The sequence below is a fragment of the Acanthaster planci genome, linkage group LG06, assembly GCF_054643075.1.
Source record: "Acanthaster planci isolate LZ-2023a linkage group LG06, COTS_SCS, whole genome shotgun sequence".
Lineage (NCBI taxonomy): Eukaryota > Metazoa > Echinodermata > Asteroidea > Valvatida > Acanthasteridae > Acanthaster > Acanthaster planci.
In genome coordinates, this window is record NC_141782.1 from 9,423,593 (window position 1) to 9,441,379 (window position 17,787).

At 39.5% G+C, this 17,787-nt stretch overlaps 2 protein-coding genes across 2 annotated transcripts; both read left to right on the forward strand.

Moving 5' to 3' along the window:
• The first annotated feature begins 143 nt into the window (after nucleotides 1–143).
• On the forward strand, nucleotides 144–6,150 carry LOC110975612 (calmodulin). Its single transcript, XM_022228210.2, has 6 exons — nucleotides 144–346; nucleotides 1,393–1,426; nucleotides 3,098–3,241; nucleotides 3,471–3,597; nucleotides 3,737–3,852; nucleotides 3,971–6,150. The coding sequence occupies exons 1-6, from the start codon at nucleotides 344–346 to the stop codon at nucleotides 4,000–4,002; spliced, it is 456 nt and encodes a 151-aa protein (XP_022083902.2). The 5' UTR covers nucleotides 144–343; the 3' UTR covers nucleotides 4,003–6,150.
• A 3,948-nt stretch (nucleotides 6,151–10,098) lies between these two features.
• On the forward strand, nucleotides 10,099–17,024 carry LOC110975611 (calmodulin-like). Its single transcript, XM_022228209.2, has 6 exons — nucleotides 10,099–10,253; nucleotides 13,708–13,738; nucleotides 14,192–14,335; nucleotides 15,233–15,359; nucleotides 15,537–15,652; nucleotides 16,033–17,024. Exons 1-6 carry the CDS (start codon nucleotides 10,251–10,253, stop codon nucleotides 16,068–16,070), a joined length of 459 nt encoding a protein of 152 aa, XP_022083901.2. The 5' UTR covers nucleotides 10,099–10,250; the 3' UTR covers nucleotides 16,071–17,024.
• The last annotated feature ends 763 nt before the right edge of the window (nucleotides 17,025–17,787 follow it).

Consider the following 17,787-nt stretch of genomic DNA (forward strand, 5'->3'; position numbering starts at 1 on the left):
TTTTGTACATGTGTAAATTTAAAAGAGGCTGGCAGTAAATGCCTCTCTGTCCAGTCATGGAGGAATAGTCTCATCAATTGATTACGTGCTATTACGTAATATTTGTGATGGACTGAAAACCCTATGCCACAGTGGCGGTCCTGTATCACATACATTATGAATGAACAAGTAAACACAAGTGCGCATTGCGCATCCAGTTTGCCCGTCAGCTAACCATAAAATCAACACAGCCCTACCGGCTTCTGGAAATCAATTTCAGCATTTGCAATTTAGCGTACGAGTCGATACGTTACCCGGTATTTCCCCTGGAGCACCCAGCACAAGCAAATTCCCGGCCTCAAGCATGGTATGTTCTTCACTATATTTTAATAATATTGCTTAATCTACATGTCATTATAGGTTTTATGACAGACAGATATATCCCGTGAGATGAGGCTGTTTTGTTGCTATTTTCTCCGTGCAATTCGCACGGAAACCATTTTCATCAAAATGCATGTCTCTCAATTAGAGTTGCCATCACGTCACTTTCGTTGCGTTATTCATACGATCTGAGAAGCCACGGAGAGTCACTTAACGACTTGGTGCCTGCTTCATATTTTATTCATCTAAATGTCACCTCAAGATACGACTGCTTATCCTTGTTTGGTGGACCATGTTTACTCCTTTGTCTGTGCATATGAGCAGGATAGGGTATTCTAATAACCTATACTCCCGTAAAATATCTCAAGTCAAGAGCACGATTGAGCTGCATGTATGTACATGTGCTGCTAACTCTCACCCGACCTCGTCATAATCTTTGGCTTAATTCTTCCTGCTGATAATTAGGTCATTGTATAGGCCTACATTAAGATTTTGTTTCTCTGAATTTGAACATTCTGGTGGGATGTGTTCTCCACTAGTCTGAACGGCTACATTCAATATTAACCATTTGTGTGACAGGACTTATTACAATCGAAATCATCCGTCGTAAACTGCATGCCTTGCTTGGCGTGTTTGTTTTTTTTACCAGTACTTGTACATGTAATAACGTACATGCAGTGCGTATGGAGTGTTTTGTGGCACTTTGGTCTGTAAGCCTGCTCACTCAACGTTAAACCAAATTCCCTTCGCTTGACAGCTCCTAAATTCGTCAAAATCCAAGCCTAAAATTATATACAATATAGTGCTGGAATAATCATCAGCATCGAATGAACTCAGTTAATCTATTATGCGTCCGTCAGGATTGAATGGGCACAAAATGATCTATTCGTTCGTCAGCGCAATGCGAACTAGGCGTAGAATTTGACGGGAGTGAATCTTCGTTTCTTGTTTTTAGTTGTCAATAAATCATCTACATTAGTAAATGCGATATTGAATTGTCTTATTATTTCAAAATTTCCATTTTTTCAACAGTCGACTGAGCAGCTCTCAGAGGAACAAATTAGTGGTAAGTTCATTGCTTCACTTGCAAGATGGACAAAATTGCACTTAATACTCAGGATTATTTGCAATACACGCAAGATTTTAGCCACTACTGTCTTCCTTATAGGTGTATCCAGATACGGGGTCTTATAGAATCTGATTCAAAATGGGAAATGAAGACAAAGGCATAGACAGAATTATAAACTGTAAAAAAGGAAAAACTCTAATCACATTAATTTTCTAAACACATTTTTGTACCCACCTTTGACAGCTTTTGACTCAGACATTGACATTGAAATGCGTTTAGGAATGTGTTTAAACGCTGATTTAACCAAGCTGAACGTGAACCATATAAAAGCGTTCAGCACATCCCTAAACGCATGTCAAAAAGCATGTCGTGGGTTAAACGTGTTTAGAAGTGGATACAGAAATGTTTAAACTCTCAGCGCTGTCTTCACAATGTTTGTATATGAATGATGTTCCTTCCTTCCTTGCGCAATGAAGGTCAATGCTTTGTATTTTTAATAAAAATTCTCGAAAATGCGCCTGGCGCTGGTAGCCCATGCCTTCAATTTTGTTCCGTCATTATTAAGGGCATATCTGACGCATTTTTGCTTTTTTATATAAATGTGATGTCAGCCCAGTAAGGAACTTCAACATAACAATTATCTCGGCACAAAATCTTGCCATAATCTTTGATATTTTGCTGTACACGTATTAAGTTGCTTTTCTTTGGAGATATGTGTATGCTGTTTAAGTTCATGATAGTAAGCCAGTAAACAAGGTTTTCAAAAAAAACATATTTTCACTTAGCAATCTGGGGCTCAAAATACGAGCAGAGGATCCCTTTTGGGAATATGATTGTCTTCCTGGAATGACAAAAGAACCCTTGAAATGAACTTCGAAGGAGTATTCCGTGGCATTTCACAATTATCAACGTCTTGCCTCACGTCTGCATTTCACTTCAAAACATGATCAGGAAATCTCGTTTATCTCGCTTCTAGCCTTCATATCCTACTGTATCATAAGGCAGAATTGCCGTCCTGTGACTTTCTCATTAAAGTATAATTCGACTGAATCTTCCCTTTTAGTCAGCAGTTAGTCACCTAGGATGGGGGGCTCAGACCGAAATTTACCTCAAAATAGCCCATGACGCTCAAGTCCCCCCCCCCTCTTTTTCCTCAAGGAACTCGGGTATGCGTCCATGTGACAGATGTACATGTACAGCTTCATTCTTCAGAAAGTAAAAAGATGGAAAACCTGGGGGGATCGAGCCACTGCTTGTAGTGTGGCTGTGTTGTCGATTACTTGAGTCTTTTGAATCGGTACTCAGTAGAGATTGTCACCGCCCGTTAATGTACCGCTACATGGATTAACTTCGTCGAACCAAGTCAATATGTTGGAGATAGGCCCTAATGGTAGAAAGTCAGTTCCTCAGATAATTAGAAAATTTCGACCCAGCTCCATCTATAGCTCGATCCTCTCGCTGGCTCGGTAATGCAGTCGGTGATGGCTCAGGCCTAATGGACTTACGAACACCTATAAAAGCATTAGTGTTAATTAGCTGCTATCATGATGTTTGGGTCTATGTCAATCGTGGGTTCATTTACTCAATGAGAAATTTCTTACTGCATTGTCTGTTGGTGCAGTTTTAAAGGAAATGTCAAAAAGCAATTTCCACTTGGTTGTGCTTTAGAATTCAAGGAGGCGTTTTCGCTGTTTGACAAGGATGGTGACGGTACTATAACCACCAAGGAGCTGGGAACTGTCATGAGGTCGCTGGGTCAGAACCCCACCGAGGCTGAGCTGCAGGACATGATCAACGAAGTTGATGCTGACGGTAAGTACATCTCTTACCTCATACAACGATGCTTATTGTACATCGGAAGCCGAGCTAATAACTTAATGGAAGGAAACCCTTACTTTTCTATTCTCCGTTATTCCATTATAGTTTTGTTCCTCTTTGTCTGGAATCAAGACAAAATGGTAAGGCCGAAATCTCGTTAACATTAAGTTCTGAGTAATCTGGGCCATACTGACTCTCTGTGCTGCATTTTCTTCTGTTTAAGGTAATGGGACCATTGATTTCCCCGAATTTCTAACTATGATGGCTCGAAAAATGAAGGAAACTGACAGCGAAGAAGAAATCAAAGACGCCTTCAGAGTTTTTGACAAAGACGGGAATGGATTTATCAGGTAACGGACAATAGTTGTGGGTGGCTCATACATGTACACTGCATTTTGATTCTGACGACTGTTTCGTTATATAGTCAGGTCTTCTTTATTACATAACAGCGGGTTTAAATAAAAATTGGGTGTTGTCTTTGCTTGTCAGTGCGGCTGAGCTTCGTCACGTGATGACCAACCTTGGTGAGAAGTTGACGGATGAGGAAGTTGATGAGATGATCAGAGAGGCTGACATTGACGGAGATGGACAAGTTAATTATGAAGGTAGGGGCACTGCAATAAGCTGTGAAATGTTTGAATTTAAAACTTCAATTTACACTGCATTCAAATATACTGACCTCTTAATTGTTTCTCAATCAATTCTTGCATTATCTTTCTGCAGAATTTGTGGCCATGATGACCTCGACAAGGTAGATCACAGCCGATGACGAGCTATGAACCCTCTGTGACATCGACATGAATTGAAACAACCTTGCCGCTTTTGTGGACCCAAAAACCCCAGCACTTTCAATCCATAAAAGCGAGGAGTGAAACGACGCCATGCTAACATAAATAGTATTCTTGACTCGGCTACATGTAGTCTGTTTGCCTGCATGGGCCTATTCTCATTTAAAAATCACGCACATTGAGTAAACATTATTATCATGCAGGACAACTTGGCATCAAGGTTGAGTTCATTTCTATGGAATTAGTACTGCAAACCTAGAACGACACACAATCTTACAATTTTTGAAATATTTGTAGTATATGGTTCAGAGTATTTTGCGGTGCATTTTTAGTGTTATGATGTGTAAGTAGTGGGTGTGCAATGGAAGTAACAAGTATTTATATCATTTTAAAGAATTATATTTATTGTTACATTTAATCGTACATAATAGGTTTAACTTAATTACACATTTTCTTCAATTGAAATCTCTTCCTGACATATCGCGTACATGTATATTCCCTTATATACATCTTGCAGAGATTCCATGATTTTGGAATTTTACAGTGGTTGATGCTGGATCCTAAAAAGACGACACGTTGAATTTTGTTTGGGGCGCATAAATGAAACCATGGCAGAACATGACACAAGCAACGACTTCCATTTTAGCCGGCATCTTCGGTGGACCAAGATTTTGTACTTGCCTCCGGTTTACGCCGCTCGCGTATTTCACCAGAGTGGGAGACACCAATGTCCGAAGGTCATCCTACTTCCGACTCCTTTTTATGAGGTGCGGCCAGAGGTCTCTTCAAGCTGTCTCTACGTCAGCTCGTACGTATCGCTACAATTCACATCTTGTTCCATTCTGTTAATTTTTGAATTCATCTACCACCAATTTCACGCCACTTATTGTTTGAAATTTTATCTATAAAAGGGGCACTACATATTGCGTGTTTTCCCGAACATTTTAACCCCTTTTTCGATCAAACTCAAAACTTCAAATTCGTCTTGAGAAGACAAGAACGCGCAAATGCTTCGTTGAATTTGGTTGGTGGTCATCAATAGTCGATCTTGTTCAACATATTTGTCCATTCGATTTCGTCAGATTTCTAAGAAATCGCCTCACCTGATGATCATGTTTGCAGTGTCAGGATTAAATTCATCTATGTTTTATTGATTTCAAGAATGGTGTACAGACATACACAGACTTATTTGGCCCCAGACGTTAAAAAATTGAAGGTTGAACGACCGATCCCGAAGGACAAGAACAGAATTATTTGTGGCGGATGTGAAAATATAAATACCATCCTTGTCAGAAGTAGGCCTACTTATTTCTTGAATGAATAGGAAGCATTTGCCTATATACGCGTAGACTAAGTGTCTTCCAATTGTTGACCTATAAAATTGTCAAAACTACTAAAATGTACACACAAGTAAGTATTACAAAGATATAATGTTGCTTTTACTGTTCTATTGTAGATCTGTATTAAACAAGAAAAATATGAAACATACAGAAAATAAATTGAACATTTAGTGAGTAGAAATGGACGAATGAAGATGTTGAAATACTGAAGGAAGTATGCAATCGTGTGACGAATTTTTTCAATGAAAATTATGCATTATATTGATCGCAATGACGAAATTGCGGACAACGAAACCAAATTGCTTTTCACGAAAAAGTATGGTAAATGTATGATTTTTTGGAACAAAGTACAACCCCGAGCGGTCAAAGAGGAAATTAACCGTAGGATATGAAAATTGAAAGGTCGTGACTTTGGGACACGAATTTGAACTTAACCGTTTGTGGATTTGAACAAAAAAAGTTGGAAATGTGCGAGAAAACCTATAAAATAATACAGGTATTTGATATGTATAATCTTTAAAGTATACATTACGAATAATGTGTGTTAGAATGTAAGAATACTAAGGTTTTGGTGTTTTGGTGACAAGTAACATATAAAAAAGTGCATAAAATAATTAAAAAGGTGCAAAGATAGCAAACCTCATGACATCAACCAGTACATGGCCATCTGAAGTTTTGCATTTTGATTTCTTCATGGGCATATGAATGCAGATTTTATATTACGATTATATTTGAACTCTTTTGTAATAAATTCGGTTTATTTGTATGAACGCCAGTTACTGTGTTTTGTCGTATCTCGGTCTCCACTTTAATCCCAAGGGGAAATGTTACAAGGCACATGTATTCATGTAAGCCTATCATTGTCAAATCGTTCATTTTAAAAAGCCTATTTTGGAGATTTTAATTCCATGTTGATTTTGGCCGAATATCAAAGCAACTGGTCTTCTTATTTTATTTTCAGTATTGACCTTAAAAAATTGAAACAGTTCTTAAGAGCTCTTTGAAATAGAGGCCCATTACTTTGTTTAAAAAATGATAAAAATGAAATAACATAAAGCCTGGGTAAGGTAAGGAAATGATTTGAATAACTTGCGATTCTCTTGTAGCAAAGTGGATCGAACGTGCCCGGTAAACGGCAGTAAATGGGGGAGGTGGGCAGGTGCGCATAAATACTGAAAGTATAAATCTGGCTAACGCCTTACGTTTGGTATTGTCAATCTCAGACTTCATAGTCTACCACTCAACCGTGAAGAAAACGCGACTGGAATTACCTGGAGGTGATATGAAACACCCACTTCGATAAAGCTAGGCGGACACTCAATGGATAATCTGACCCAGACACCGTTTCTATTTCAATGGACAGTAATGTTGGTAATTTTAATGACCAATATATTATTGTTTAACATTTTAATGGACAGTAAGTTTAATGGACGATGTTAACTAATATTGTTGAATTAAGAGACCTTTCCTTTTCTAGAGCAGACGCGGCCACATAGCTTCATACTAATTCTTTCAGATATAGGTCCCATGCATGGCTTGTGTTCGAAATGCAGGAACCGGAATGTAATGACAAAATAAAAGCACGCGCATTTTCCTGTTAAATCATTGATTGATGGATTGGTTGTGTTTACACATGAGATACTTTATCCACCCCTGTGGTCTTCAGTTACGTTCGCAAAACGTAAAGACTATCGATAGCAAAAAACTGGATTTTGTATAAAAGCTAACACCCAAACAACAAACAAACAAGAGTGAATAACCCAATGCATACTGCACTGCATCGCACGTACATGTACATGTACACATGTACCTGTACATGTACAATCACATGCATCTATGCAGAGAATCGATCCGTAGCTCCTGTAGGAGTTCGTTGCACGTATGTAAAGGATGCATCGCCTCACCTGTCGGCACCACCAATACGGGGACGATTGACCTTTTTTGTCAATTAACTTGTTTCCCGCCAAATTATAACAAAGAATTCTGGGATAGGGTTGCGGCATGAGGGTTATCTTCCGATGACGCACCGTCAACATGTATTATGCATGATCGTTGAGTCGCTCATCACACAGAGGAAATAAAGATTTTTTTCTTTTATCCGCGCATGTATTATTCATAAGAAGAGTTGATACACCAGACACAATCGATCACTGTGACCACACAGGCGTGGGCATCTCTGCCACCGTCGTATGAGAGTGAGCTGCATAAAAAGACCAACGGGACTTCAAGCCCACTTTGAATTCAGACCTATTTTCAAATGCGTAAAATAACCACAGCGAACAAAGACAAGAAAGAGGAGATGCGATAAGGGATCCAATTTATTCGTTTCTTTTTCCTGTAGAAGTTGTGTAGTTGATAGGTATGAAGTTAGCTGGTAACAGTGCACACATGGGTCGGTACTAGGGCGGATATTTGTGCTGGAAACTGCGAGACGCGTGGGATGACTTGTCCGGCCATAGATATTCAGATATTTGAAAAGAGGGAGTGGGGGTGCTGACACCACTTGACACTAGGGGTTGATGTTCATAATTCAGCTATACATCTGTAATTGCATTTCCTGCAGAACCTTACATCAAGTGACCTATTAATGGCTTCTTTTTTATTTTTCTCCCTTTATTGAATACATTCTGCTTGTTGGTAAGTCCAAAAAACTTCTTCACAATCCGCCTCAGTATTTCTCACTACCTATTAGAGGGGGGATGATTCAATAGCCCAACCCACCCTCCAAAAAGAGGGGAATAATATACCCTAACCCTGGGATTTACGACCATTTAACCATTGGTCCCTTTCTTCCCGCCGTAGTAACCATGGCGAAGCACACCAATTTATCTAACATCACACGTATAACTATAACGGTGTGTCATGCACGTGCAGATCTGGGTCTGTGGTCCGTGCTCCGTGGTCTGAGTGAAATTCTGCACGGGAAGCAGACAGGCGTTGGCCCGGAAACAGACTTGTGCTCAGTGGTGTTGCCTTTCCGCGTCATCACCAGTTAAGTCAGTATCATCGGCAAGAGAGATTAGCCATGGAGCTAGAATTATAACAAAACATTTCTCAGCAGTCCATGTCTCACGCAAAATATTTTTAAAATGCAATACAGTAAATAATACAGTCGGATTTTCTTATCCATTGAAATTCTGTCCTCCTGAAATTGTGCTCATGAAAACATCATATGCCGCTTTGGGACTGCTGATGGCTAAATTGAAAAGAAAATCACTCAGAAAGTGTTGAACAATTCTAACTCGACAAACTGGGTTTCTTTATCCTCTCGTTTGACTGTGCTGACCTTTTTGTCGGTCATCTGCTTTTAACACTTAGTATCTTCTATCCTTAGTATAGAAATATCCATTCTATATCTAAATGCTTTATACAATAGTACTGAAAAGTCAGTATATACACAGTAAAGCCATCGCCACCATAAGCAGGTATAGCGACTAATCAATCCAACCCATTGAATAATATTGGCCACATTTTTCGTGAGCTACATATCAGTCGTGGGATATAGGCCTATAGGGAGCACTGAAACTCTTCGGTGTTGCCAGATGCCTGGGACGACTGGCACCAGCTGAAGTTGCAATTATGGAAATCATTGTATAAAAGCTGTCCCGGGAAGGGGCGTTGCCAGAAAGGGACAAATTCCGAGGGGGGATCACTTAGCAGCAGCAAAACGACAAAACCATCATCGATGGGAAGGGGTCATTTCCCAGGTGTTTCGAAACAAGTGAATGATTTTCATCCCCTTTCCCCCTTTCTTCGTCGTTTATTCCCTTTTTCTTTTCTAATATTTGTTTTGACAGCACCCGACACCCATGTTCTAGGGTAAAATACAACGACAAGCTACATTTTCCTTTTCGGAATTCACCGTCCTTTTTGCCCACCTCCCCCTCTTAACTTAGGGGGGAGCTTTTTTCCCTCCCCAGCGACTCCGCCACCCTGCACTACTCTGATATCATGATAAGCAAACTGTACGGTGGTAACTACACCAATTAAGGAGAACGTCATATCGCTAGATCAAACTCTAGCGAAGACTCGCATGTTTTGGATGATTTTTTCGGTCAGTGAATCAATTGATGACTGTATCAATGAATTATCCACTCACATATCGCCGATATGTTGAAAACACATAATACCGAATACTGTTAAATAAGCAACCCTCTTTACATTCGCCGCCCCAACCTGCAAATTCATCTCTGAGCTACGTGACCAAAAAATCCCACACTGAGCAACAAATGTCGGACCCGAAGGGTCCACCATGAGGGAAAATACGGTTGAAATGAAGAATCATTCTTCATTTCAACCGTATCGAAAAGAAGGGATCCGTCCGCTGTCCTCTCTCTCCCTCATTCCTTAACTTACAACGACGGTGGCACGAACAGCAAAATTTCCACATGCAGACGACGGTTGTATGTCGATCTAGGCCTACAGTGTTTTCAGCATCCGATTCCAAACCCTAGATTACACTCTATGCATAGCATTAGTACTGGGACACAAAACTAGCAATGCGTGACATAGTCAGCCTTCCGTCATGGTGATAGCCGCTGAGCCTACGTGACCCTGCAATTTAATTGGGTCCGAAATTGCAACCCGTTATTACTGTATCAAAGATATGTGTCTTAACCACCGGGCTATCGCGTTGAAGAGTTAAACCTGCTTAATCTTTGATACTCTTTGACAATGTCATGTACACAACCTATCGAGCCATTAATGTACACAGAGCGATGGCAAAAAAGAGGGGACCAGACGAAATGAATAATATATCAATGCGCACTGCGCATTTTATTTTTCCTGCAACAACCGGGAAATCGGGGACCCTGCGTCAGCTAAGACTGAGAGGTCTTTCACCATACACGGCTCGTCATATACCGCATTACAAAAATGGTATGTATGTTTCCTTTATTTTGTAGCACCACCTGTATAAAGCGAGGTGAGGTTTTGTTTCCTGTCGTTGATTGGATCATGGATTTTCATTCCCTGGTAGGTAACCGTTTCATCGAGGAAAGTTTAGTGATTCTCCAACAGCCCGACTCGGAAAGCAGTGATTGAAATCTGTGCACAATTGATTAGGACAGGCGAATTGGGGGCGGAGTGGATAGATGACCTGTCGTTTCCATTACTGAAAAGAAAATGAAAATATGATTAGTTTTTTCCGACCAAAGTGTCACGGGCTCTACTTTGCATCTTTGCTGCTGACTGTTTGACAGATGGTTTGGGAGCGAGAGAACGTCCCCTCTCTAGCCAGACCATTGTGGGTTAATTTTGTAGTTGATTCCTGTCAAACACTAAAAAAATTAATGGTGATTATCAAAGCAATATGTTCTCGTTGAGAAAAGGGCCTGTCATCGTTAGAGGATATACGCATTGCTGGTGTCTGTAGGGGCTGTTTTTCTTAATTATTCTAAACTAGTTACAACGAATATTCAAAAGGTTCACGTGAGTGTATCCTAGCTACAGCCTAGTAGTAACCGCCCCGGCCTGCCCTCCAACTCTACCTCAGTGACAAGTTTGCAATCGTCGCTGGACCGAATGTAAATTCGAGTAGGCCTGCATCGTGTCCTTAAACCAAAAACACATGTAGAGTACCTGTGCACGCAGACTTATTTTAATTGCTGATAGGAAATTTAAAATAACCTCAGCCCTGCCCTCTCGACCCTCTACCCTTTGTATGCCAATGACGTCAATTGGCCTATTATGATATAGCCCCGGAAGCGTGTTTTCAAATACACAACTGTCTTGCACGTGCACGCACAAGCGCGCATGCGCTCTTTATTTTCAAGCCGACAACAACGGTTTTTCGTGCAAGCAGACGACATTACAGAGCGGAATTTTTCAACGACTGACCTCGTAATCTACCAAAGTGTAGAAGCATAAACAAATTTCAGAAGGAACTAAATACGCACCACGGACAACACACAATTTTCCTCCATTAGTGAGATGTTCAAATAACAGTAAATCTCAGAACAGTATAAATATGTGGGCCCGTAACATGGAGACGACTCTGCAGGCTAGGCCCCAAAGGCAACAGCCACAAAGGTAGCGGAAACCACCTGTAGGGTTTGCCTGCGCATGCGCACGCCGAAAATAGCCGAATCATCCAAAAAGGTTCGGAACTTCGGACTGAACACCGTCAAAAAGATTGGATGTTTTTAACGCGGGAGTTTTAGAAATTTGGATGCTTTCTCAATGCAGATGTTTTCTCAATTCGGATGCTTTCTCAATTCGGATGAAATGAGATTTCGGGTAAAATGCGTGCGTCGAATGATAGCTTTACGTTTAGAAAAGTGTTCCAATTTGTTGAGAATATATTCGGAGTCAACAATTTTATTCCAACCTTTAAAAAAATATTTGGACTTTAAAAATCGTTCCAATGTTGAGAAAATGTTGAATTTGTAAACTCTGATTCAAATTTTGAAAACATGTTCACCCTATACAAATTTATTCCAATCTAGAAAATTCAGCCCCTCTTTAAAAATTCATTCTAATCTTTAAAACTTTGTTTGGGGTTTTAAAAATTACATTGCAAAATTTAAAAATACGATTTTTAAAAATGACATTCGTTTAAAAAACATTTGATTCTTAAAAAAACGTTCGATTTTGAAAAAAGGCATTCCGTTTAACAAAAACACGTTCCAATCTTTTAGACCTCGATTCTGCTTCGTAAATACTGCAAGTGTATCCCAAATGAGAGCATGTTTCAGGCAAAAAGCGTACACTGGTCGAAGAAAATTACATTCTGCATTTCGCCTGGCATTTCGGCTAAGGCGACCTTTGATCTCAGTGTATAAAGTCAAATATTGTAGGATCAAGGGCTGCCATTAGGATACGGGAGTTTACCTTCAACAGCTAGCCTACCTACCTGGCCGGGAATAACCGAACATCGACGGTACCATCCGAACATGCCGAATGGCTATTTCCGGAAAAAAGGAGGAGTAGTCAGAATCATCGGCTCTCATGTTCATCAGCTCTGCCATATGCAGCAAGGTATGAGACGGAGAGAGCCCCCCCTGCTTTGTGTTGGTCATTGTCTCGCAGGAATCTGGGAATTCCTTTCAGACATCTTAGGGGGATGTGTTAAGTAACAATAGTCTGGAATGTGTATAGGGATTGGACATGTTGGGGGGCTACCCCTCGGTCTCATTTCTTGCTGGGTATAAGCTCTGCTGCGGTGGACACTGACCAATGCGGTACCCAGACGACAAGTCCACTCCAGCACATGTGCACATGTGCATGAACATGTACAATGTACATGTACATACAGTACATGTCACGCGTACACATGTAAACACGGATACACGACTGCACTTGACCTGTGACTCGCCGCAAAAAGAACGTTATCCAAAAGTTTGCCTTTACAAAAGTATGGTGCAAGGGTATCCTCTTTTTTTGGTCAAAAGTTTGACAGAGCAATAAGTCCAAACTTTAAGAAGTAAGTGTTATTAGAACATAAGTTTTTTTTAGATGAGATACATGTATATGTATATGACATATTTTTCCATTACAAAATGTCTGGATTCACACGATTTTACGCGAAAATTTGGTTCAAAATTAAAATCATTTTACAAAACTTTTTATTCGGCGGATTCCCAGTTTTTGAGTGCAATCAATTCAGACAGTCTTCTAGTTTATATGAATCTAGTTCTTATAACAAGGAAGTCTCATTTTATTTAAAAACCACATTTTTCATTAATGAAAACTTTTTATTCAAATTTCATTTGAGACAGGGCACAAAATTCAGTGCTCCTGAAAAATAAAACAAATAATGGAACTTGGTTTGTTATGAAAAATCCATTCATAAAGATAATGCTTCGTTTTGCAATCAGAGTGCACAGACATGTCCTGTATTTATGTCTTTGTTAAGTGCAAATCTTGCGTACACGCACTTTGGTAATGAGCGCCGTGAACATAAATGCTGGGGCGCGGATGCGCATTTATATAGCAGGGAAATTGGCTCTTGAGAGCAGACTAGTCTTTGTGCCTCGTGGAAACTTCCCTTCGTAAAAAAAAAACAGTTCTCCAGAGTCACGATTATAGCCTTTATTCAAGTAGGATTTCCCCAGCCTGTAGTGTAAAATATTGCGCTTCGGAGAATATACTGCAGCCTATGGACGCAATCAGTGTTTGAAACTTATGCAGTCTAATTATTGTCATTTTGAATGTAAGTAAGTAAGGGAAATAAAACGTAAAAGCAGTTCTTCATTTATAAAAATGTATCTTTCATTTCCCATAAAACATTGCACTATTTCAAAATTGAAATATAGGCCGTGGTCTCAGTAGGAATTATCAAATAACAATTCGTCAAAGTGCCAACAGTGCCGTCCTCTGTTTATTTTGACAGGCTGATCATCTTACAGAGGAGCAAATTGCTGGTAAGTTGAACCGAGTAAAAGATAATTGTCATCACAAAAACTGTACCTTAATTTAAGAAACACGCGAGACAGTAACCTGTTCACCGGAAATTACGAGACGTATTTTGAAAATCTTAGTGCATGATTCGCTATATGGTTCTAAATAAGGTTTTTTTTTGTTTTTAAAGACATAACTGCGACGAATGATTGAGAATATGGCCTAAACAGTAATTACCTTCACAAATTTGTAAGGAATTATTCTCTTCATAAATCAGTACAATTCACGTATCTCCATGTTTTAATTTATTTACAATTTCACTGAGTATAACATTTATATACTCGGCGTAGTGCTTCCAAACATTTGTTTTCACACTTCATAAGAAACAACATTTTACTTTTTGATAAAAACAGTATACATTTACAATGCATGCAGTTCCTGAAAATTTCCATAGAGACGCTTCATTCACATTCCAGAATTCAAGGAGGCGTTTTCGCTGTTTGACAAGGATGGTGACGGTACCATCACCACTAAGGAGTTGGGAACAGTCATGAGGTCGCTTGGTCAGAACCCCACTGAGGCTGAGCTGCAGGACATGATCAACGAGGTTGATGCCGATGGTAAAACAAAGTCATACACACTGGCATTGTTAAAATTACTGGCTGACTCTGAATCATTCAATGGTCGGTCCAGAACCAGTTTTTGTGGATGTGGACAACATGTATTGGGGGAGGCAAACTGAAATTGAGACGTGAGTCTTAAATCAAGGGCTTGTAACACGTTTTTAGGGGGGAAAAGAAGTGAAGTGCCCTCCAAATAAGTTTTTTTCTTTCAGGAGGAGGGGGCGTAGCCCCTGTTGCCCCCCGGGGGAATCCACCAGTGAAACCATGCATGCATCATTGTACACATCTCACTTTATTGACACGAACGCAATTACAGAAACTGCTTTTGCTTTGGACGTATCAGTTACATGACGACAACCTTGTGAAACTATGCTTTAGAAATTTTCTTGATCTCTTGATATTGAACCACGGAAGTAGTTTTCATTTTTAAAATATTATACTTTGCTAAAGTCTGATCTGATGTCTCGCTTTTTCAGCGAATTATGGATGTTTTCCACTTCCATAATCGTTTATAAGAACCCTTTATATTTAAGACTTAAAGGTTTTCATGGTAAAAGAAACTAGATTTATAGGAAAGATTGCGGTAACACCATGTATTTATCTCTTCTTTGAGTATGTGTGGTTCTGAGGTTCTGTTCCCGCCTTAATGCCTCACCGAGCTAATCCCTACATCTGGATCCCTCTCCACACCATATAAGCTCCACTCCCAGTTAGAATCCTGCAGTCTCCTGAAGACGGACAGAGTACACTGTTTGAAACGTCGAGTTATTCCCCGGTTCTTCTCAGAACCACACATACTCAAAGAAGAGATAAATACATGGTGTTACCGCAATCTTTACTATAAACCCTTTATATTTTTAATGAATCATTACCTAATTGCTTCATGCATTGTAGGCAATGGAACCATTGACTTCCCAGAGTTTTTGACGATGATGGCGAGAAAGATGAAAGACACGGATTCTGAGGAGGAGATCAGAGAAGCGTTCAGAGTGTTCGACAAAGACGGCAACGGATTCATCAGGTAGACTTTGACCACAAATCCAGTTTTAATTCGCTTTGCGTGCAATGCAATGCGGTACACGCCTTTTTCTACAAGACCTAAAATGTCGAGTGGACGAGCAGACTTTTTCGGACATTTAAGGTTGAGAACGCAGTTGGTTGAAATGTAATGTTTATATTTCCATCCCATTTGTTTAAGTGCTGCTGAACTTCGTCACGTGATGACCAACCTTGGTGAGAAGTTGACGGATGAGGAAGTTGATGAGATGATCAGAGAGGCTGACATTGACGGAGATGGGCAAGTTAATTATGAAGGTAGGCACATCAGCCCCTTTCTTTTCAATGAGACGACAAAGGGAACTTTGCAATAAGCCTTTGCGTGTTAAAATATGACATAGTAAGTCCTTTAAATTCAAGTGAATATAGCAATTTCAATTCTCCATACTATAAACACACTGTTGTCATACCCTGTGATTCGGGACAGGCATTTACTTCATAAGAGACGCCTTGCATCAATACACTATTTTTCAATGGATAAGGAGGTCACAAAGGAACCAGTCTATTCCAGAGATGGTAGTCGCTATGCAAACGCCCCAAATCACAAGGTATAGCGACAAGGAATAGTCTGAGGATTCAAATTGTTATGTTTATGTGCACTCAGATAATTCAGTGTATAATTCTTTTTTTCTCTTCAGAATTCGTGAGTATGATGCAGAGTACAGGCAAGCCATAACTTCACGTATCCAGTCGCACTTGACGCTATATATTCCGAACTTCAGTATTACTAATAGTCGAACCCGTACACGCCGTTGAACTCCTGCGGGCCACTCCATGCTTGGTGTCACCACCAGTCACCAATTACAAAAATCGTATAGGCGTATGTCAACTATAATCTCCACTACTTAGTCACCCCCTGATGATAAAATAAGATATAGTATCAACAATTAAGTCTTCTCCAAATTCCATTTTAAGAAAACCATCTCATTGACGTTACATCTGTATTGTATATATTATACTCAGGCTGTTTAAGTGATGAAAATTTTCAGTCGTGTAATTTCAAAATAGAAAAATGATTGTGCGAAATCAGTTTGTACTGAGTGAAATTTTGTTTGTCATATGAATTGCTCTTTACAAAAAAAAAGCTCAGGAGGCTGAAACAGAATTTTTGTGCGGGCAAGTGGTATGCAATGCTTAAAAAATTAACGTATAGGCCCTCATCAACTGATCATTTGCATCAGCAATACCAGTGGCAGCTAATCGCGTTCACCTTGGAAATTCATTGAGGATAGCACGTTCACCTTTGAAATACTTCAAGGCGATCTATGTGGATAATACAGAAGACATGGGCCTGATATTCACAATTTTTCTGCACGGCCGAAAGACCCAAGGCGCTAGAAAAAAAATGAGTAGGCATTAATGTATGAAAAAAGGAGAGGGTGGTGATCTAATAAACAGTATTGTGTTTTCAATGCTACATTTCTCGTTTCCTCGGTTTAGCATTTACAAGCAGCTCATAAACCTTTGTCATATCGAGTTCATAAAAGTTATACAAGGAAGGCAAACATATTTATGAATAACTGTATTGTATTTTCTTTGATTGTCATGGAAATTTATTTTACTATACATGTACATGTTGCTCGGTAAGTTTGAGATGCGTTTGGATAATTAAATCGACGATTTTATGGTATATGCGCTTTGTCTTGCTTCCTGTGAGCTGTGAATTCATTTAACGCGTGTGACCGTGATATTATTTTATTCTGGATATCCACTGAAACAATTATAACCAACTGTATTCCAGAAACAAGGCGTACATGAAACTATTTGGGAATAGCTACACTGAAGAATGAGAGTTATTTGCAATTCTTTCGAACAAAACACAGTGAGAGATAAATTATGCACGTTTCCTCTACATTTTATAGAATTGGTCTGGTTTAGTTTTGAAGTATTCGAACACAGAACATTACAAATATTTCTGGAAACTTGGATAAGACGATAAAAAGATACAGTAGAGGTTTGTTTTACGTCAAACATTGTAGTTCGCGAAGTAGTGTTTATTTTTCCATAGTGTTATAGGCCTAAGCTGCGATAACACAATCGCGTCGAGAATGATTTTATTAAAATGTCCATTTGTATGTATTAGTAAACACTCGACATTTTTTGATTTGCGAAACCGTGCGAGACGCCCTGAAAACGGCACTGAAAACAGTTCGATTTTCCGTTTGGGGCGCAAACCCCTTGTTGAGGAGTGGAGACTACCTGATATAAGAAATTAATACACGGATATGGATATGATTGACGCATGTTGACCTTTTTTTCTGCCATTGTATTTTTTATCGTGAGTGGTAAAATAATCCATCCAAATTGAAAGGGTAGCTGCCATCATTTTTTAACTCCAAAATGCACCTTTGCGTCTCAGTTAACCTTATTTTCAACTTTTGTTTCGCCATTTC